Source organism: Macaca fascicularis, chromosome 16 (assembly GCF_037993035.2).
Source record: "Macaca fascicularis isolate 582-1 chromosome 16, T2T-MFA8v1.1".
NCBI classification, from domain to species: Eukaryota; Metazoa; Chordata; class Mammalia; order Primates; family Cercopithecidae; genus Macaca; species Macaca fascicularis.
The window spans coordinates 71,090,222-71,109,279 of NC_088390.1; the positions used below are offsets into that span (position 1 = coordinate 71,090,222).

General features: G+C 41.1%; 2 protein-coding genes across 14 annotated transcripts in view; one reads left to right on the forward strand and one right to left on the reverse strand.

Moving 5' to 3' along the window:
• Positions 1–1,600: 1,600 nt before the first annotated feature.
• DDX5 (DEAD-box helicase 5) lies at positions 1,601–8,837 on the reverse strand. 3 transcript variants are annotated; one of them, XM_045374576.2, is made up of 14 exons: positions 8,709–8,837; positions 8,002–8,188; positions 6,634–6,799; positions 6,182–6,278; positions 5,940–6,073; positions 5,763–5,828; positions 5,385–5,526; positions 5,143–5,303; positions 4,884–5,056; positions 4,418–4,528; positions 4,144–4,205; positions 3,996–4,055; positions 2,535–2,759; positions 1,601–2,307 (listed from the first exon to the last, which is right to left on the reverse strand). In XM_045374576.2, the coding sequence occupies exons 2-14, from the start codon at positions 8,043–8,045 to the stop codon at positions 1,904–1,906; spliced, it is 1,845 nt and encodes a 614-aa protein (XP_045230511.1). In that variant the 5' UTR covers positions 8,046–8,188; positions 8,709–8,837; the 3' UTR covers positions 1,601–1,903. The 3 variants fall into 3 exon arrangements, with proteins under 3 accessions (XP_045230511.1, XP_015293328.1, XP_073876229.1); XM_015437842.3 differs by having other exon boundaries at positions 8,440–8,795; XM_074020128.1 differs by lacking the exon at positions 2,535–2,759.
• A 116-nt stretch (positions 8,838–8,953) lies between these two features.
• The window catches only part of CEP95 (centrosomal protein 95), a 30,974-nt gene continuing 20,869 nt past the window's right edge, over positions 8,954–19,058 (forward strand). For 4 of the 11 annotated variants that reach the window (XR_012426015.1, XR_012426016.1, XM_005584709.4 and 1 more), the window contains exons 1-5: positions 8,954–9,067; positions 10,531–10,659; positions 12,086–12,193; positions 15,056–15,166; positions 17,845–17,950. Coding sequence is in view for 4 of the 11 variants with exons in the window: in XM_005584709.4 (XP_005584766.3) it covers positions 9,049–9,067; positions 10,531–10,659; positions 12,086–12,193; positions 15,056–15,166; positions 17,845–17,950 (473 nt within the window). In the remaining 7 variants the exon portion in view is untranslated. Of the gene's footprint in view, positions 9,068–10,529; positions 10,660–10,885; positions 11,075–12,085; positions 12,194–15,055; positions 15,167–17,844; positions 17,951–19,058 lie in introns of those variants that run through there. The other 7 variants (XM_074020118.1, XM_074020120.1, XM_074020116.1 and 4 more) reach the window with 3 other exon arrangements.

Genomic DNA, 19,058 nt, shown 5'->3' on the forward strand with positions numbered 1-19,058 from the left:
ATTGAGTTAATGTAACTTAGAACTTTTATCATTAATAAAAGTGCTGTACCAGGTTCAGGAAATAGTTCTTTACAAGTGTTTAAAAAAAGGCCAGCTACAAAGTGCAACAGTATTGCTGAAAAGCAAATCTAGTAATTAACTGCAAAGCTGGGTACTACTACTGCCAGGTGTTTTCCACATTCAGGAATTCACACCAGGTAAGAGGCCTATACGCAAATAAATAAATAGAGAGAATGGGGAGAAAAATCACATTTATTAGTTAAAGACAACCACAGGCTGGACACAACACACATGCTAAAAAGTGGACTGTCTTTTAAAACTTCCAAGGTAAATAGGTAAATGTTTTCCACAGCCCCACAATCATTTCATTAAGTACAAATTAAAAGGCCCACGGTTAAGACATTAAACAGTAAAATACGTAATAAATGCTCCAACCTACCCTCTCCCCCGAAAGCTGCTTCTAAGTTTAAAACCATGAATTTGACTAACCATGCCACTGAAAACCATCCAGGTTACTAGAGGCTGAATGAGTTTTCAATGTCTGAGTCCTAGAAATATCACTCCCTACCCCAACCCTAGCAAATTCTAACTTTACATTTGACATAAGGCATTAACATCGATTAAAGCCTCAGTTTAATAATCAGAATTTAAATGAAGTCTCCTGAAGACTTCTCTTCTGGCAAAACCATGTATCAAACTCTGGGAAAACATTCAGACCCACTTCTAGCTATTACTGAAATAAATGATTAGAAAGTTAGGTTGGTGAGCCAAAGTTAAACCTAAAGCTATCCCCTGGATCTTTCTAGCAATAAACCCATGTTGAACCTACCATGAAAACTTTTATTCACTGTGCTTTTGGTTATGTTGCCTCCTGATTAGTCATTAATTTTAATGAGGTTTTTTCCTTGTGTTGAGTATGAATAGACCTTACAGTTTGAAGATCTCTAAAATTCCCTGAATTATTGGAAAGACATTCATGACTCCCAGCGTGACTACAGTTAAGAGCCCCAGGGAGCCTGTGAAGACTAGAATCTACAAGTAACCTGCACTGAGAACGTTGTGCAAACTCAATCAGTTAAGGAGACTCAAGTTTAGCTCCTGGCCATCTTAAAGAGCGAATGTATGTCTTTCACAGGTTTGTTCAACATTTCAGTAATTCACAGTATAGCCAAGAGCATGAGAATAAATCTCTTGAAAAAAAACCAGTTATTTGGAGCTTTTTAAATTATAAATTTTGCCAAAGTCATCCACATTCTCACATTACATAGATGACTTTGTATCTATTTCACTATTCTCTCATTTAACCATACTAGCAAATAAGGAAAAGGCTATATTAAATGACTCCCCTGATGTTGGGAGCTGACAAAGCTTTTATGCAATGTAGCCTATAACTAAAAATTCACCTAAATCAGTTCATTGACTCCTGCAATATAGTTCATTGTAAAGGGCCTTCTGATTCCCCCTGCCTCCCAAATTAAATAAAAAGGAGCAGTCATTTGTTTTCATGATTAAAAACAAAACAAAACAAAAAAAACCAGACCATCTAAGCAAAGTTTTACATAACATTATATATATAAAATAAAGTACAATTTCCACTTAATTCAGTCTTCAAATATTTTTTATTGGAAGGCCATGCATTGCCTTCATTTATTGTATTTCAAATCACTGTACATTTACTTTTGTGAAAACACTGCCTGCATTTTCTAGTACAAAAAAAACCTAAAAATTGTTTCAGGAATGTAGAGAAATATCCAACTTAAATAGCGAAAAAGTGCACCATAATTACTGCTGCACTGCAGTCATTTCTGCAATTCCCATGTTTCTTAAATAACTATCTTGTCAGATAACACACAATATAAAGAGCAATTATGAAAAACAGACATTTACATATACTTCTAAAGTCTTATTGAGAATATCCTGTTGGCATTGGATAACCAATCATAGGTGCGGCTGCAGTAGCAGGATATGCATATGCCTGTTGGTTCATACCATTGTGCATATTTGGAACATTACTTCCGTATTGCTGAGTGCTATCATAACCATTCTGGTAAGTCCCTGTTGGATTACCAGTCCTAAAACTGGTCTGTATACCAGCAGACACAAAATTACTTCCAAAGCTCCCATTAGTGTAATTTGCAGCACTGTAAACACCATTCTGAGTTTTTGCCCCAAAATCTCTCTTTAGCAGGCTAGAGTAACCTCTGTCATAATTTTCCCTGTCTCTAAAGGTATTAAATCCACCCCTTTTGCCCGCAGAGTATCTGTCCCGACGGTCATCCTTCATGCCTCCTCTACCCCTGGAACGACCTGTCAAAAAAAAAAAAAAAATTGCAAATTGATCAATTATGTCTATGACACAAATCATTGTGGACAGAAAGAATTAGATCTATTCATTGCAGGCGTGAAATGGTTTTACAGTTTTTCAACATAAGTTTTCCGTTCAAGGTTTTACTCACCCTCCAATACCATTTAAATGGATTTGTAGACAACGATGTGACTCACAACTACCAACATTTCCTATCAGTCATCCTTACCTGAACCTCTGTCTTCGACCAACTGAAGCAACTTGGGATTAATTGCTTGATTAGCTTCACGAAGCACAGAGATAAGGTCGCTCACTTGCTTTATGTTATTAGGTGTAAAGAAAGTGTATGCTGTGCCTGTTTTGGTACTGCGAGCAGTTCTTCCAATTCGATGAATATAATCCTCTGAGGAGTTAGGGTAGTCATAATTGATGACAAATTTCACATCTTCCACATCTGTAAGGTGTTGCAGTGTGGCAAAATAGCAATGTACGGAGTTTTGCACACCACAACAGCCAGACCAAAAATAAAAAGTTAGACAATTGTATTCCCAAGAAGGTACGGGCTGCAAAAAATACAGTTAAAATGGTTATCCATTCCCTGTAGGAATACCATTGAGGTTGAAAAAAGAAAAAAAAGCACATGTCATCTGTATAAGTTATCACCCACCCAGTGACAGACCCTGTCAAAAGGAATGTGTATTCCCTAGCACATTCCCAAATCAGCAAGTTCCCTTACAGATCATCAAGTGACATCTGAATGCTTCTGCGCAGTAGGGCCACTTAAAGTTTCACAGCAACCTCTTCATGTGCTCATTTTGAGGACCTTGAAACAAAAAAATGTACAAGGTCCTTTGCATTACACATTCATCAGAAGTTCAAACTTCTGGCCACACTGCTTGTCTTGCCAAGACCTTACAACCGCAGCTGCAAGAAAACATACCTGTCCCCCAAAAGTTGTTTTTATGCACTGTGTCTCGTCTAGGCAAGCGCTTCCAAGAAGCCAGGATTCACTTGAGAATGTGTCTCTCTCTGGCAGGTCTCGACATGACGACTACTGTGTAGGTGAGGGAGGAACTTTCAAAGCACTTTCTTTTCCCACTGACTATGTGTGAGAAGTTGCTCCTGCTCTAGATCTCATGTGCCAGTACTCACCAATTTGTAAAAGGCTTAGTACCTTTTAAAGCTGCTCTCTCCATTTCAAACTTGAACAAAAATTTCATTGAACATTGAAGTTTGGAAATATTTCTTCGACATTTCAGCAAACTCACTGAAACTCAAAGACCCACAGATCACAGTGAACAGTTTGAAACAAGGCTGTACCATGGCAGTCATGCAAAGCATGGGACAGAAGAAATACCACGGCAGTGAACTGTGAGGATAACTTCCATTTTTTCCCTCGGAGAGAACAGTTTACGGGGCAGAGGTGATATGTTCTGCCTTTTGAAGATTACTGGCACACGTTCAGCTTTTTCACCTCTCTAATCGACTGGAAGCAGCCAGCCGATCACTAGTCCTCCATCCCCCTCGAGTCCTCCGATTGTCATGCCTAGGCCTTGCCACAAAGACAGCACCTTTATGTGAAAAAAACTTAGAAAAAATGCAGAGGTTAAAGAAAGCAATAAACTTTCTTTAAAAAAGTTAAATGGAGATCTTCTGGGAAACCAAGCCATGAATGCGAGTTTGTACTAACCTAGCCCTCTGGAGGCCACATCTGTAGCAATCAGAATAGGAGCTTTTCCATGTTTGAATTCTACAAAGGAAGGCATATACATGATCAATTATCTGAGCAGAATTCTAGCTAAGTAAGGGGGGAAAAAAACTTCATTTGAAATATTTACCATTTAGAACCCAGTCACGCTCTTGTTGACTCTTGTCACCATGGATACCCATGGCAGGCCACCTAAAAGACAAGTTGTATCATAAAACTCACATTGAAAACCTCAGACTCCAGTGCTTAACCACGTCTTGTCACAGATCTCTTTAATTTCACCAGAAATTAAAAAGAATTAAATTCACTTATATTATCAGATATCCACTGCTCCTGATCCAAGTTTGCCCTTTCCTAAGCTCAGTTACAAAAAAATCTGCTTCAATGGAGGAGCCCACACATACCCATCTCTCCTCATTTTTCTGGTAAGCTCATCACATCTTCTTTTGGTTTCCACAAAAACAATGGTTTTATTCTCCTTCTCACTCATGATCTCTTCCATTAAACGAATAAGTCTAATAATGGGAGAGAGAAAGGAAAAATCCTGAGTTTTAAAAGACCATTGGTAGGGCCCCACATTTATGGTCAGCAAAACATTAAGTTCAATTTACATGGCTGGAAGTCAAAGAGGAAACACCTGCTAACCCACTTATGTAGTAGTTCGACCCTTGGTCCTTAAGTCAACCAGGGGACACATGAATTCCTTCTATAGGAAAACTATAAACGGTGATAATCATTATTTGAAGAATTCAAGATATTTTCAGAAGGATTAATAGGCTAACTAAACGAAATCACACCAACTGAAATAACAATGATCCCTCAATTTTAGCAAGGTTAGGAAGCGAATATAACAGAGTTAATAAAACTTACTTTTCATCCTTTTCTACGTCATGACACACATCCACAATCTGAAGAATGTTGTGGTTTGCACTCAGTTCAAGTGCACCAATGTTTATATGGATATAGTCTTTCAAGAAATCTTCAGCAAGCTGTCTTACTTCTTTTGGCCAAGTCGCACTCCACATTAGAGTTTGCCTATCAGGCTAATGGATTTTGGGGGGAAAAATTAGTGTCAGACTAAAAGTGAAAATAGAATTGAATTTGATCACATATTTCAAAGGACACTTACTCTTATTTGATCCACAATCTTCCTTATTTGGGGTTCAAAACCCATATCAAGCATTCTGTCTGCTTCATCAAGGACAAGATAGGTTGTTCTTCTCAGATTGGTTTTCCCACACTCTAAAAAGTCAATCAGTCTTCCAGGAGTTGCAATACAGATTTCCACACCTTTAATTAAACACGTAAGTGTAACTATAATACCTAAAATATTTAGCACCAATAACAAATAAAACTCTCTTCATTACAGACCTCTCTCCAAATCACGTATTTGTGGTCCCTTGGGAGCACCACCATAGATACAAGTAGACTTCAAGCGACATGCTCTACAATATTCAGCAGCTACTTGCTGCACCTGTTGGGCCAGTTCCCGAGTTGGTGCCAGCACCAAACACTAAGGAAAGAGAAACAGCTTTCAGCACAAACCTGGATACTAGTTTTAAACTATTAACTTATTAGTTATGATGGCAGATCCTTTCTTCATGTGTTGTCCAATACCCAAAGCAACTCCAGCTGAATAGGGTGAGCTAACCTCTGTATAAAACCACCACAAATAATTACATCTTTTGCTATGTAGTCTAAAAATCTATATATTACACTTCTAATAAAAAGTTAAAAATATATACTTACAATGGGCCCATCGCCTCTCTCTAGGAATGGCTGATGATTGATGTGGACAATGGCAGGAAGCAAATACTATTTGGGGTGAAGACGGGGACAAACAGAAATCACATTAAAATACTCTTGTTTTTAAATTAGCATTCCGTTTTCTTGCACATATTACATCAAGAGTTCTCTCAAACTTACAGACAATGTTTTCCCAGATCCAGTCTGTGCCACTCCAACCATATCCAATCCACTTAGAGCAACTGGCCATCCCTGAGCTTGAATAGCAGTGGGTTCAGTGAAATTCTGTCTTGCAATAACATCCATGACATTTGCTATAATTAGTGACAGATATTTAACAAAAATTAGTGATGCCAAGGAAAGGAGGAGGTAGGTGAAAACAAAAACACAGGGGTAGGGTAGAACTGAAAAGTAGCACTCACCAGGGAAATTAGCTTCATAAAAATTTAGAACTGGCTTCGGGCAGTTGTGACCTCTAACTGTAATTTCCTTGCTTCTTCTGTATGTTTCCACCTCTTGCTGCAAAACAAATTATAACAGTCTTAAAGCTCATGACAACCACCCCTAACTAAATACGTAATTGGCAAGTCCGTAACTTCATAATTTAGTAATTAGTTTAAAGTAGCTTCATTTTAATCTGGAACCGCGTATGAAAACCCTATATGACAAAAAAACCGTTTATTCTGCTATACTCAATCTAAAAAAAAAAATTCCCAAAGCCACCTATTTGCAAAAGTGAGTCACACCTTTCCCAATTATGAAGTCAGAAAACGTAACTCTACCAAAATTGAGTTATTTGCAAAACACCTGTCAGAATTTCATTTACTAGACTCCATTGAGTTACAGCCTGATGAAGCCACATGAATTTACTCACTGCTGTCCGCCTAGCCAAATCAGGGTGCTCTTGATAGAAATTCTTCTCAAACTTGGGCAGCTCATCAAGATTCCACTTCTTTTTAACTAGTTTCTCCCCAGGGTTTCCAAACTTCTTTCCAGATAAGGGCCCCGCCCTACTTCCTCCAAATCGAGGTGCACCAAACCTGGAATGAAGAAAAAAAGTTATTTACATTTTCAAATGGCTACACCTAGGTTTCTGGACAGATTTGTTTACCATCCCTTGGCACAAGCTAAAGATCACTGAAAGCCGACTTCGAGAGGTAAACCTAGCACTGTCCTTAGTGATAATCTCTCTCTCAACAGCCACAGTTAACGTTTCCCGTAGTCCCAAGTACACACAACTTAGGCCACGTAAACAGCCTGGGATTTACTATATCGAAAACTTGTCACCCAGATGCCAGAATTTAGTATTACACACCACTTCTTGTGGTTACTATTATCTTTCTCACCAGTCTAGCAATTCATTATCAGTGATAACAAGCCTACATGAACCGAAGAGCATCACAACGATGTTACTCATATGGCCGTTTTCAAGCCAAAGAGCTTTGATGTCAACAATCTAGACAGCACAGACAACGAAAACGAAACAACGGTTTAGAAACACTTCTGCTAGCAAACCGAGCTGGGGGGACGCCGCGGTAGAGCTCCGGATCAACGAATTAAAATTATATAACGCAGGAAAAAAGAAAAGGAGGAGCCGGCGACTACCGGGGGAGGAGTCCCGGCCCGGGCGGAGCCGGCCGGGCGGCGTTCCCGCTGGGGCGGCGCTTCCCCCTTTGTCTCGCATTTCTCTCTGCGCCACATTTTCTCGACGCTGCCATTTTGAGCTCCTCCGCCGGGCGGAGTAACAAAGGCGCCGCCGCCATGTCCAAGGCCGGCATTTTATACCCGCGACTCAGCCACATGGCTGATGCCGGCCGCCCTCCTACCCCCACAGCACCAGTGGCTTTGGAGGTGGTCCCTTCGCTCCCACAGAATGCCCGACCACCCCAAAAACACCTCCCGAAAGGCCGCACCTAACAGCTGTTCCTTCGTCTGCCTCGAAGCGTCGCGCTTTCATCCGAACAATGCGCTCCCTCTGAATTCCCTCAACAGCTACCAAATGGCAGCCGCCCCGACGGCTCCCCGACCCCCACACAAAAAGCGAGGATGAAGACACTATCCCGTCAAATCTCTCCCACTCACTGTTACGTGAATATCAAAATGGCGCAAGCCTTCGGGAAAGGAGGCCCCAAGATAGCCCGGAAAGGCCGAGTCCAAGCCGCAAAGCCCCGGCCCGCCGCCACCCTGACCCGCCCTCCCATCCCCCACCCGCCAGCCCTGACAACTCGGCTCCCACACTCACCCTCGATCCCGGCCGCGGTCTCGGTCACTCGAATAACCCGACATAGCGTCAATGGTTGCGGTTGGCGGGGAACGAAGTAGATAGAAAAGGGTGCGACGAGTCGCTGGAAATGGCTTCGGCGACGGCGAAGCCTTGCGGGGGCGGCAGCGGAGGAGTGACGGCGATGACACCAGCCAAAGCTGCACACCTAGAGACCGGTGGAAATGAATGAGGTGCCGGCCGCTTTCCGGCAGCCGCTTTTATAGTCTGGACCTCCTCCTACGCCGCAAGGCACGCTGGGAGCCGCTCTATGACCTAATCGCCCCGCCCCTCGCGCAGAGGCCGCAACGCCCGCCGGCGTTCCGCGATCGCCGCGCTTTCACCCCACCCCGTGCCGCTCTCTCAGGTCAGGGCCCACCCACCATTGAAATGCCTCATTCTCCACTCTCTTGACCTCACCTTCTTCTCGTCTTTCCACACCTCAAGAAAGCCACCCTGCCCTTTCCCAAGCCCAGCCAGACGATAAAACAGCCAGCCCAAGCCCGCCCACCCTCCCCACTCGGAGGTGTTTACGTCTCCAAAGAGCCCTCACGCCTGTAACCAAATGAGAGGGAAGGCGGGGGCCTGGCGTTGTCACGTGACGTTACCCCCCCACCGCCCACCGTGACAGGGGGCCGCACTACTTCCCCGTTGACGTCGGCGGAGGGATACATAACGAAATAGCTCACCGGAAGTGCGCTGCCAGCACCCGGGACCCGCCCCCAGCTGCCGGCTAACTTGGACCGTCCGACCCACGGGTCTGACAATCCTGTGACGGGTTTTGGCCGGCGGAGAATGGTCTCTAAACTTCCCAAACCGCTTCCGTGGCACGTGCTGTGAAAGGAAGTGCTCCTCTGATGACCAATCAGCGGCGAGAAGTTCTTTTAACGTCCCTCCCTCTTTCACGCCTCCTTCCCCGCGCTTTAGTTCGTGCGCCCGCCCCCCAGCGTCTGCTCTGCGTTCGGTCCTTGCAGGACACCGTCGCCGGTCTGGCAGCGTCGGAGTCCGGCGGCGACCTGCTTCCGAGACATGGCCCGCTCGGAGGCTGGTGAGTGTTTCCCTGGGGTCGCGGTGTGTGTTTACTGAAACTGTCCACCTTCAGGGAGGCCTCGGGCTAGCCCGGACTGGGTCTGGGGTGTCGGCGGGGCTCGTTACTGTCAGACGCTGCGTCGCGGTGGCGGGTTCTCTGGATAGGGTCTCTCAGCTTCACCCCCTCTTCGCTTTGAGGCCGTGGAACAGCAGTATGAGGTGGGAGAGAGGCACTGGGGCGAGGCCGGTAGGACGCTCGGGTCCTGGCTGCAAAAAGAGCAGTCAGAAGGGTCGTCCTCGGACTTGTCTTTCTGTGGGGCGTCTAGCCGCTGTCCATGTGCCCTCCTCCCTTGCACTATGGGCCCTGAGGTCGTACCTCCTTTTGTAGTGGTCTTTAAAGGAACGGCACTCTTAAGGTTTATTCATGCCCCTGCCACAGAAGAATAGTGGTGCTTTTTTCTCTTCAGTGCCCTCTAGAGTCATGGGCTTTGTCTAGCACCGCTTTTGAAGAGCGAATTAATTTGGTTGTCTAGGACGCTTTCATCCTTTTCACTAGGACTGCGTACAAACCAGTTGTCATGGTTTGGCCAGTTGTGAGAAATGGGCTTGGAGAGGGGGGATTATGTGCCTGGAAGATACACTCTCATTCGTTTCCAGAACGTCATGTGTCCAGAACATAGTGGAGATGTTTGTTTCTAATATCGATTGCCAGTGCTTTCCTACCAATCGTCAGGCATTTCAAGGAACAAGTATTTTAAGCTAAGTTGCTTTTGGTAGAGAAACTGTTAAACTTCGCAAATCCCAGCAATATCTAGGGGAGAGGAGAATGTGGTATGCAGGAAACGTCAACAGTATTGATAATTCTGAGCTTCATGTACTTCCAATATTTTGTTTCATGTAGATCAATATAATAAAAAAGAAAAACTAAGAAATGCATTAGTGTTGATGTTGTCATTATGCCAGTTCTTAACAGCCTAAGTTTAATCACCACTTATTTGGGCACCAGAGAAATCCTGACTTGCACAAGATAATTGGGTAAACACATGACCAATACTGTTGGGAGTTTGAAGCAACATATTTTATTAATGACTGTCTAGTAACTTCAGATTATTATTAAACTGTTGCTTATGACATAATATTCCTGTTTACTTGTAAACATGTTTTAACTAAAAACACCCACGTAAGGCTTATATAAGTAACTTAAGATTTTAGGCTGCAACAGTAACAGTTGAATTTGCAGTATAGTTTTGACTGTATAGAAATTACAGCACTCTGGAAATCATCCCAAGAAATTAAATACATCTTTTTAAAAATCATGCCTAACGGGTCTTTGAAATTCTATAACAATCAAATTCCCTATCTTCTACAAAGTTCAGTGTCTTTTTTTTTTTCTGGGTGGGGAGGTTGTTGGATTTTTTGAATGGGTGTGTGATTTTTTTCTGGTGGTATTTAAGACTGATCTTTCCCCCTTTTTCCCAACAGAGTGGGTAACCATTGCCAATAGCCTTCTTTTTAAGTGTCATATACATCTGAGAATACATGAACTTCAAGACTGTGATGCTAATGTTTTTATTGCCCTTTATCAGTCTATTTTGGGAGAAAAGGTACCAGGTAAGACTACTAAAAGCAGGAGTAATTTTGCCTATATCTTAGGTCAGAAGTTTTTGGTCCTTTAGTTAGATGCTTTGGTATTTATAACATTTCATTTTCTCTTTGCCTATATATTTTTTAATATTGCATATTAAATTATATATTAATATACAATATTTAAATATCGTATATTAAATGGTATTTAATATTGCGTATTGTCTAATTATATTATATTCCTTAAGGAATACCCTGTGGAATCCACTCAATAATGGCCTTGAGCAGATCAGTTTGAGGGCTCCTGATAATCACTGGTTAATCCAATCATGGCTAATGCCTTGTGAAAGTTGCATCCTTTCTGAAAATGTACCTTCAAAGGTTGTAAAATTGAGTGGAACTTGGGAATTTATTGGATCCTGTCACTTAACCAGTGTTAGGGGTAAGAATTGATATTTGTACTTGATGAACCTAATTTACCAAGACAGTTAATAAGCGTATATATCCTTTCATCTTGCTCCCCATCTCACTATGTTCAAGAACAGGGTGGTACCAACTCAGCTTAAGTGATTCTCCCCTGTCTGCCTCCCAAAGTGATAGGATTACAGGCATGAGCCACCATGCCCAGCCTGTACTGACATTTTAAATCTTTATACCAATAATTCCAGTTGGCTACTCAAAAGGACATATAAGGGCCGGGCGTGGTGGCTCACGCCTGTAATCCCAGCACTTTGGGAGGCTGATCATTTGAGGCAGGTGGATCACCTGAGGCTAGGAGTTCAAGACCAGCCTGGCCAACATGGCAAAACCCCGTCTCTGCTAAAAATACAAAGATTAGCCAGGCATAGTGGTGCACGCCTATAATCCCAGCTACTTGGGAGGCTGAGGCAAGAGAATTGCTTGAGCCGGGGAGGCAGAGGTTGTAGTGAGCCAAGATCACGCCACTGCATTCCAGCCTGGACAACAGAGCGAGACCCTGTCTCAATAAATAAATAAACAAACATACATATATATAAAATAATCTTCCAATGCCTGCTGTGTTGTTTTTTTTTTTCCTCTCGTAGAAAGCAGCCCATAGTTATGGGTTAAAGTATCATGTCTTGGCTCCCTTACTAGACTATTAGCTCTCTTTGAATGTAGGGGCCACTTTATCTTCCTTAACATGGTGCTTCTTGTAAAGCATGTTCATATATATATGTATATATAAATGGTGTAATAAATATTCAGTCAATATCCAAAATTGATAAATCGGTTCAATCAATAAATAACCAATAAAGATTCTGCTGTGTAGAGTTCAGGATTTATTAATTTTAGTCTGTACTTTACAGCATGTTCTGTTTGGGCAGAGCTTTCATAGCAGTTGAGCATATTCAGTAGCCTAGTGAGAGACAATGAGATGAAAACTTGGTCTCTCATGGATACAAAATTATGTGATTTTTTTTTTCCCCCACAGACCTCATAGCTATTCCTAGGAGTCAAGAGGATGATGCACACAATGTACAAGCAGTAATTGATTCGCTGGCCTTGGATTACTTACAGGTCAGCTTGTCTCACATAACAGGTTGGTATATATTTAACTATCACATAATTATGCATTTTAGTAAAATAATTGTTAGAACCGTAGACATTGTTTACTTAACCAAATGATTGAGCTTATGGAGTAGACCAAATTGTAAGATTGAGCTAAGGCAGTCAACTGATTAGAGGTCAGGCCCATGCATGAGAACTTTTCCAGGAGAGCTGAACATCGATTTTGCGATTGATCTGGGTCTGAAACGTGAGTATCCTAGCTGGTAATTTGAGGTATGTTTTTTGTTTTTATGTTATGTTGTTTTGTTTATTTTTATTTTTTTTGATTCAGAGTGTCACTCTGTTGCCCAGGCTGGAGTGCAGTGGTGCAGTCACAGCTCACTGAAGCCTCAACCTCCTAAGCTCAGGTGATCCTCTCACTTCAGCCTCCCAGGTAGCTGGGACTACAGCTGTGCACCACCATGCCTGGCTAATTTTTTCTATTTTTTGTAAAGACAGAGTTTCGCCATTTGCCCAGGCTGATTTGGAATTCCTAGGCTCAGGCAATCCCCCTGGCTCCGCTTGTGAAATTGCTGGGATTACAGGCCTGAACCACTGTGCCTGGCCGTGTTGTTTTATTTTAAAGCGTACTAATGCTTCTTGTTTGTGATAGCTAAAAATTAGAAACACCTAAATGTCCATTAGTAGGGACTGGTTAAATAAATCATGATAGTTGCATACAGTGGACTGCTCTGTGGCTATAAAAGATGATTGAATATACTCTGTGCACCATGTTCCAGGTTAGGGGAACAATCTGTAGCATCTGTGATGTGAGAAAAATGTAGTACAATTATAATGGTAATGTGCAGAGTAGTATGCTAGTGTTTGTAAAAACAAAGGTGTGGAGAAGATATTTGCAGTTGTTTGCAATCAGAAGGACTGTCTAGAAGCATATACAAGAAACTCGTAATACTGATTGCCTCCAACAAAGGGAACCTTAGGGTTGCAGGAGAAAGGGACAAGAACTCTCACTGTATACTTTTTGCACTTTCTGAATTTTGAACCATATTATCTATTCAAAAATTTTTTACTGTAATTAAATCTCCAAAATAAAGTATGTTATGCTGTATTCTAAAACCAAGCATACAAAATATATTTACAGATCACTATATTATGTGTATTTCATTTATGTTTAGAAATGAAAGATTATTCCAGTAAGTTATTTCAAGCTTATGAATAGAGGGAATATTGACGATGTGAAACTATAATCACAAAAAGAGGATTTATACTGTTGATTTATTCTTTGATAGTTGTAAAAGGAGATAAATGTTAATCAAGATAAGTCCTGATTTACATCTCTTAATTTGGTACTGACAAGAACAAATTTTTTGCAAAGAGAATAAAATACTTCTCTGTCTTAAGTTTTTTAATGCACTTCTAGGTGAGTAAATCAGTTTGGAGATAATTTGAGAGATAGTCCCATAGTTTCCTTCTTTTTTTGCTATTTGTAATTGCTTTATCACCCAAGTAGGACAAGTTCTGGTATTTGTGCTTGTTAAACATACTATAGCAGGGTTGTTAACATATATGTTTGTAAAACTTTTTAATGCAGAGCTGTCTTTGACAGATTACACCCACCCCATGAAAAATTGTAAAACAGTTTCTCCTGCAGCATGAAGCACTGCATTCTGGCTGGCAGTCTTAGTTGCTAGGTTGTCAGTATACTCACCATCCTAGAAACTGAAAAGTTTTGAGGATACTCTTGGGATATACTTAGGTATTTTTAAGTCAGAAAAACACATCCAAAACCAAGATTTCTGGTTCATTGTTTTAAACGAAAAAACTATCAAATATTGTCGTTACTAGTAGTAGTATAAAACGTCACATTTCTGGTTAAGGTTTGTTGTGCATCATGGCTGAGGTTACGATTGGCTAGATTCTCCCAAATATCAAGTTTCTGCACTGCTTCTCCCATATTGGTGTGAACTCATGAGAATGCCAGGCATGATCTCCCAAAGGACAGAGTATCACAAGAGTTAAGTTCCATCTATACCTGAGGTTGACTTGGAGTCCATTTCAGGTGACATTAAATATGTCAAGTTTTCATGCTTTTTGCCAACCCATTTCTAGTCAACATTTCAACCTAAACATTCATGTTAAAAATCTGTTATGGAGCAGGTACTGTGCTAGGGACTGTGTTATAATCTGAGTGTGAAGTGGATATGGCAGGAGATGTAGCTGGAAATGCTGAAGATGGGGTGAGATTTTAAAAGGTTTTATATGCAGTGCTTATATTTCAGAAGGGAGTCAGGGAAAGGAATTTAATCAGAAAAATGGTATGATATACACAAAATGAGGAGTTAACAAATATGGGGGGTTATGGTGGAGAACTCAGGAATTCCCGAGGAAAGTATCCCAACAAGTTTATTGTTTTTTTTGTTGTTGTTGTTTTGATGTTACTCTGCTGCTGTAATCTTCTGAACAAACCACCATTTAGAATAGGATACCACAGTCTGAAAGTGTTCTCTCTTGCCATTTTTTTCCACCAATCTGGTAAAGTCCTGTTTTGCTGCATTATATTTTGGTATAAATCTTACTAGAGATGTTACCTTAAGTCCAATTATTTTGCTTCTCCAAGAAAGGAAGGAATATGCCAGTGAATTATTAGATACCATATTTAAATCTTCCCCCTTTTTTCTTCAAACATAATCAGGCGGCAGGAAATTGGTGTTTTTAATATTTATAATTGTTTCGTGTGTATTCTTTTTTTTATTTAATCTCCAAGGAACTGTAAGTTGCTATATCGCCTGTATTCTTAACTGGCATTTTCACAATGTTATATCCAAGTTTCAAGATTATGAAGCTTTCAGATTTCATGGTTAAATTTTTTAATGGCTCTATATTCTGTCTCCAGGAGAAAATATAGTGAAAGGAGATAAAGAATCTATTAAGAATCTCCTGGAAATATTTGATGGTTTGTTGGAGTATCTTACAGAACGCATCAGTGAAACATCTCATGAGAAAAGTAAGTTGAAGAATGGAAATTTGGTTTGGTTTACCTTTTATGATATGTCCCTTTTGCCTTTTATCTTTTTGTATATTTTTCTTCATAGGAAGCAGATTCACTAATACAGTATATCTGATAACTTTAGTTGTAAATTTCAAATTCTTACTGTTCTAGCTGGTTGGAAACTCTCTTAGACTGTCATGTTCTTTTTTTTTTTTTTTTTTTGAGACGGAGTCATGCTCTGTCGCCCAGGCTGGAGTGCAGTGGCCGGATCTCAGCTCACTGCAAGCTCCGCCTCCCGGGTACACGCCATTCTCCTGCCTCAGCCTCCCAAGTAGCTGGGACTACAGGCGCCCGCCACTTCGCCTGGCTAGTTTTTTGTATTTTTTAGTAGAGACGGGGTTTCACCGTGTTAGCCAGGATGGTCTCAATCTCCTGACCTCGTGATCCGCCCGTCTCGGCCTCCCAAAGTGCTGGGATTACAGGCTTGAGCCACCGCGCCTGGCCAACTGTCATGTTCTTTATCAGCTTGCATGTTGCTTATAAATTACTTTAAAACTAATTTATACTAGAAAGGTAAATTTCTGGCTAAATTATTTATTGTCCTATGATTGCATAAAATGTCCTACTCCAAAATTTTGTGTTTCTGAACTGCCATTTATGCTAAAAATTTGGATGTTACTGAGGCATCAACAGGAAGAACTGGTGCATTTCTGTCTTTAGCTTGCACTTACATTTGTGACAGCCTAAATATTTCAAATGTTTATCATTGCAAAAAGTAAAAGAACTTAACTGTCTTAATAATTTGAGATTAAGTAAATAATGTTGTTGGTCATGAATGGAGTAATATATTACCTGTTCTTATATTGAAAAGTTACCCAAAATAAATTTTCAGCAGTAACCACAATTTACATAAATTCGAATACAAATTAAGACAAAAAATTGGGGTAGGCTCATCCTCCTTCATTCTCACTTCATTCTCACTTAGACCTGTGATTATAACATTTGAAATTAATCTTAAAGTCTTTGGTTAGAGATAGTTTCCTACCTTTAATCATTGTTGCTAAACTATTTAAAAGCTGGGAGGGAAAATTGAAAAGTCTGCCACACTGGACCTTTCTTTGTTTCAAAAATTGAGTGTTTTATATGCGCCTGAGTACTCTGGGAGGATTCCAAGCTGCGTGTCATGTTGATGCTCTCAAACCTGTACTTGAGTCAGGGAGACAGCCATAAATACGTACATTAAAAGCATAAAGGGGGAATTAGAACTAGGGGAGAGTATTGACAGGTGGAACTCACCTAATTCAAGGCTACCAGTAGGTATTTGTATGGTGTGTACCTTTTTAGTCTTTTTAGCAATAGGGTTAAGAGATAGAAAATTACCTCTAAGTAAAGAGATAGAGGTTAATTTGAAATGTAAAGAGAGCAGCAGGTTTTTACAGTTTAGTGCTTGCTCGCAGGAAGGGGAGGGATGGTAGTGCCTGGCTAATGATACGGCAGTGGGGATGAATAGAGGAGGGCACAGCTGAGGGATACTTTTATGTGAGTCTGGTGGTGATGAAAGACTGAAGGATATTTCCAGGGGAGATCGGCAGTATGTGGTGAGCTACTGGGGAAGTTGCTCAGATAGGCTTCCCTATATGACAGTACCTTAGCTGGACAGCATTTTCTTAGTCTGCTTCTCATCTTTGGAGGTCTAAAATATACTTACCTGGCAGTATTACCTAGAGCTGATTAGATTCTTCAAAATGCCTGTTAACAGTAATGGGGAACAAATCTTTATTATCACTAATCGTATCAGCTGTGCAGGGCAGCTTCTACCTGGGACCTGAGCTAGCATTATCATTTACCACTGAAGGAGGAGGGGTTGAAAGGAAGACCGTGGGTTCAGTGCTGGGTTCTGCCTCTCACTATCTGACGGCAGCTCTCTAAGCCTGTTTTCTCAGCTGAAATTCTTTCATAGTAGTTGTGAAAGTTAAGTAAGTAGATATGTGTAAACAGTTGAGCACACAGCCTAGCTCAGAGTAAATGCATAATAAATGTTAATTGATGTTATTGAAATGTTGCTTGGTGAATATGGAAATAGAAAAAAAAGGTGGGTGTTTGAATAGTGAATCTCTAGACATGGACGTGAAAATATCCAAAGGGGTAAATCTGAATCATGGGAGGTTTCACCTACCTATATTTTGAAATCATTTCCCTAGTGAGTTATAGCCAGTGGTGAAAGTATGTATTCTTCAAGTATGGTGGGATGGAAAAAAGGACTGATGGTCTTAAGAAAAATTTCATCCAAGCCCTGATGCAGCCTGACTCAGCCTAAGGCATGATTATCTTGGAGCTTGCATTACGTTGACGCAATCATGTTTTGTGTTATCTTGATATACCTCAGACATACCTTACAGATGGAGAGGTATAAGAATATTAAATGGACGTGCTACCAACTTAAGAAATAAAACATTGTTCATACAACTCTATGCCCTATTTTTAAAGCAACATTCTTGTTTCTTTGTTACTCGAATAATACATGCTCATTATAGGTGAAGATTTGGTTCTTTCTGATTGTACTTTCACAAGAACCCTGTTTACCATGGCAAATTAGGGGTGCCTCACTGTCCTTACCTCTCCCTGCCTCTTACATAGAAAAAGTAGTATTCACTTAGGGGTTTTTTGGTATTGTTTTTATCTGTTCTGAACAGGTGAAACTCAACAATATTTTAAAGAATCCGATCGAGGAGAACCTTTGGAAGAGCCAGAAAGTACTAAAGAATCTAAATCATCATGGAAAAGAGTTTCTTTTGGGAGGTAGCATTCAGTGTCTCTGAATTTAATGAATACAAGTTACACTTTTTGGACTAAGAATTAAAATTGCACATAATATACCAAGATGGCACGAAAAAAAGCTAATGTGAAACTTCTACTAGCTTCTCATATTTTAAACCTTCCTGAGGGAGTTTTAAGAACCTTGAGTTATATATAATACCTAAATCTCAGTATTAACTACCTACTCATTTTTAAATTTTTTTTTTTTTTTTTTTGAGACGGAGTCTCATTCTGTCTCCCAGGCTGGAGTGCAGTGGCATGATCTCGATTCACTGTAAACTCTGCTTCCCAGGTTCAAGCGATTCTCCTGCCTTAGCCTCCTGAGTAGCTGGGACTACAGGCATGCGCCACTATGCCTGGCTAATTTTTTTTTTTTTTTTTTTTTTTTTTTTTTTTGAGACGGAGTCTCGGTCTGTCGCCCAGGCTGGAGTGCAGTGGCCGGATCTCAGCTCACTGCAAGCTCCGCCTCCTGGGTTCACGCCATTCTCCTGCCTCAGCCTCCCGAGTAGCTGGGACTACAGGCGCCCGCCGCCTCGCCCGGCTAGTTTTTTGTATTTTTTAGTAGAGACGGGGTTTCACTGGGTTAGCCAGAATGGTCTCGATCTCCTGACCTCGTGATCCGCCGGTCTCGGCCTCCCAAAGTGCTGGGATTACAGGCTTGAGCCACCGCGCCCGGCCAGCCTGGCTAATTTTTATGTTTTTAGTAGAGTTGGGGTTTCACCATGTTGGTCAGGCTGGTCTTGAACTCCTGACCTCAGGTGATCCACCTGCTTTGGCCTCCCAAGGTGTTGGGATTACAGGCGTGAGCCACTGCGCCCGGGCCCTGTTTTTCTCTTAATCGTCAAAGTAGGTCATCATCATCTTTGCAAAAAACTTGCAAAATAGAAAAAGCAGGAAAAAAAAATCTATTCCGAACTAAATAACTGCTGTTGACATTTTGTTAAATTTTTTAGTCCTTTTTACTATGTTTTTTTCTTTTTTGGATTTAGTCATATGTCTATATAATTTTGTTGCCTGCCCCTCACCCCTGCTTTTTTAATAAAGAGACAGAGTCTTGCTCTGACACCCAGGGTGGAGTACAGTGGCGTGG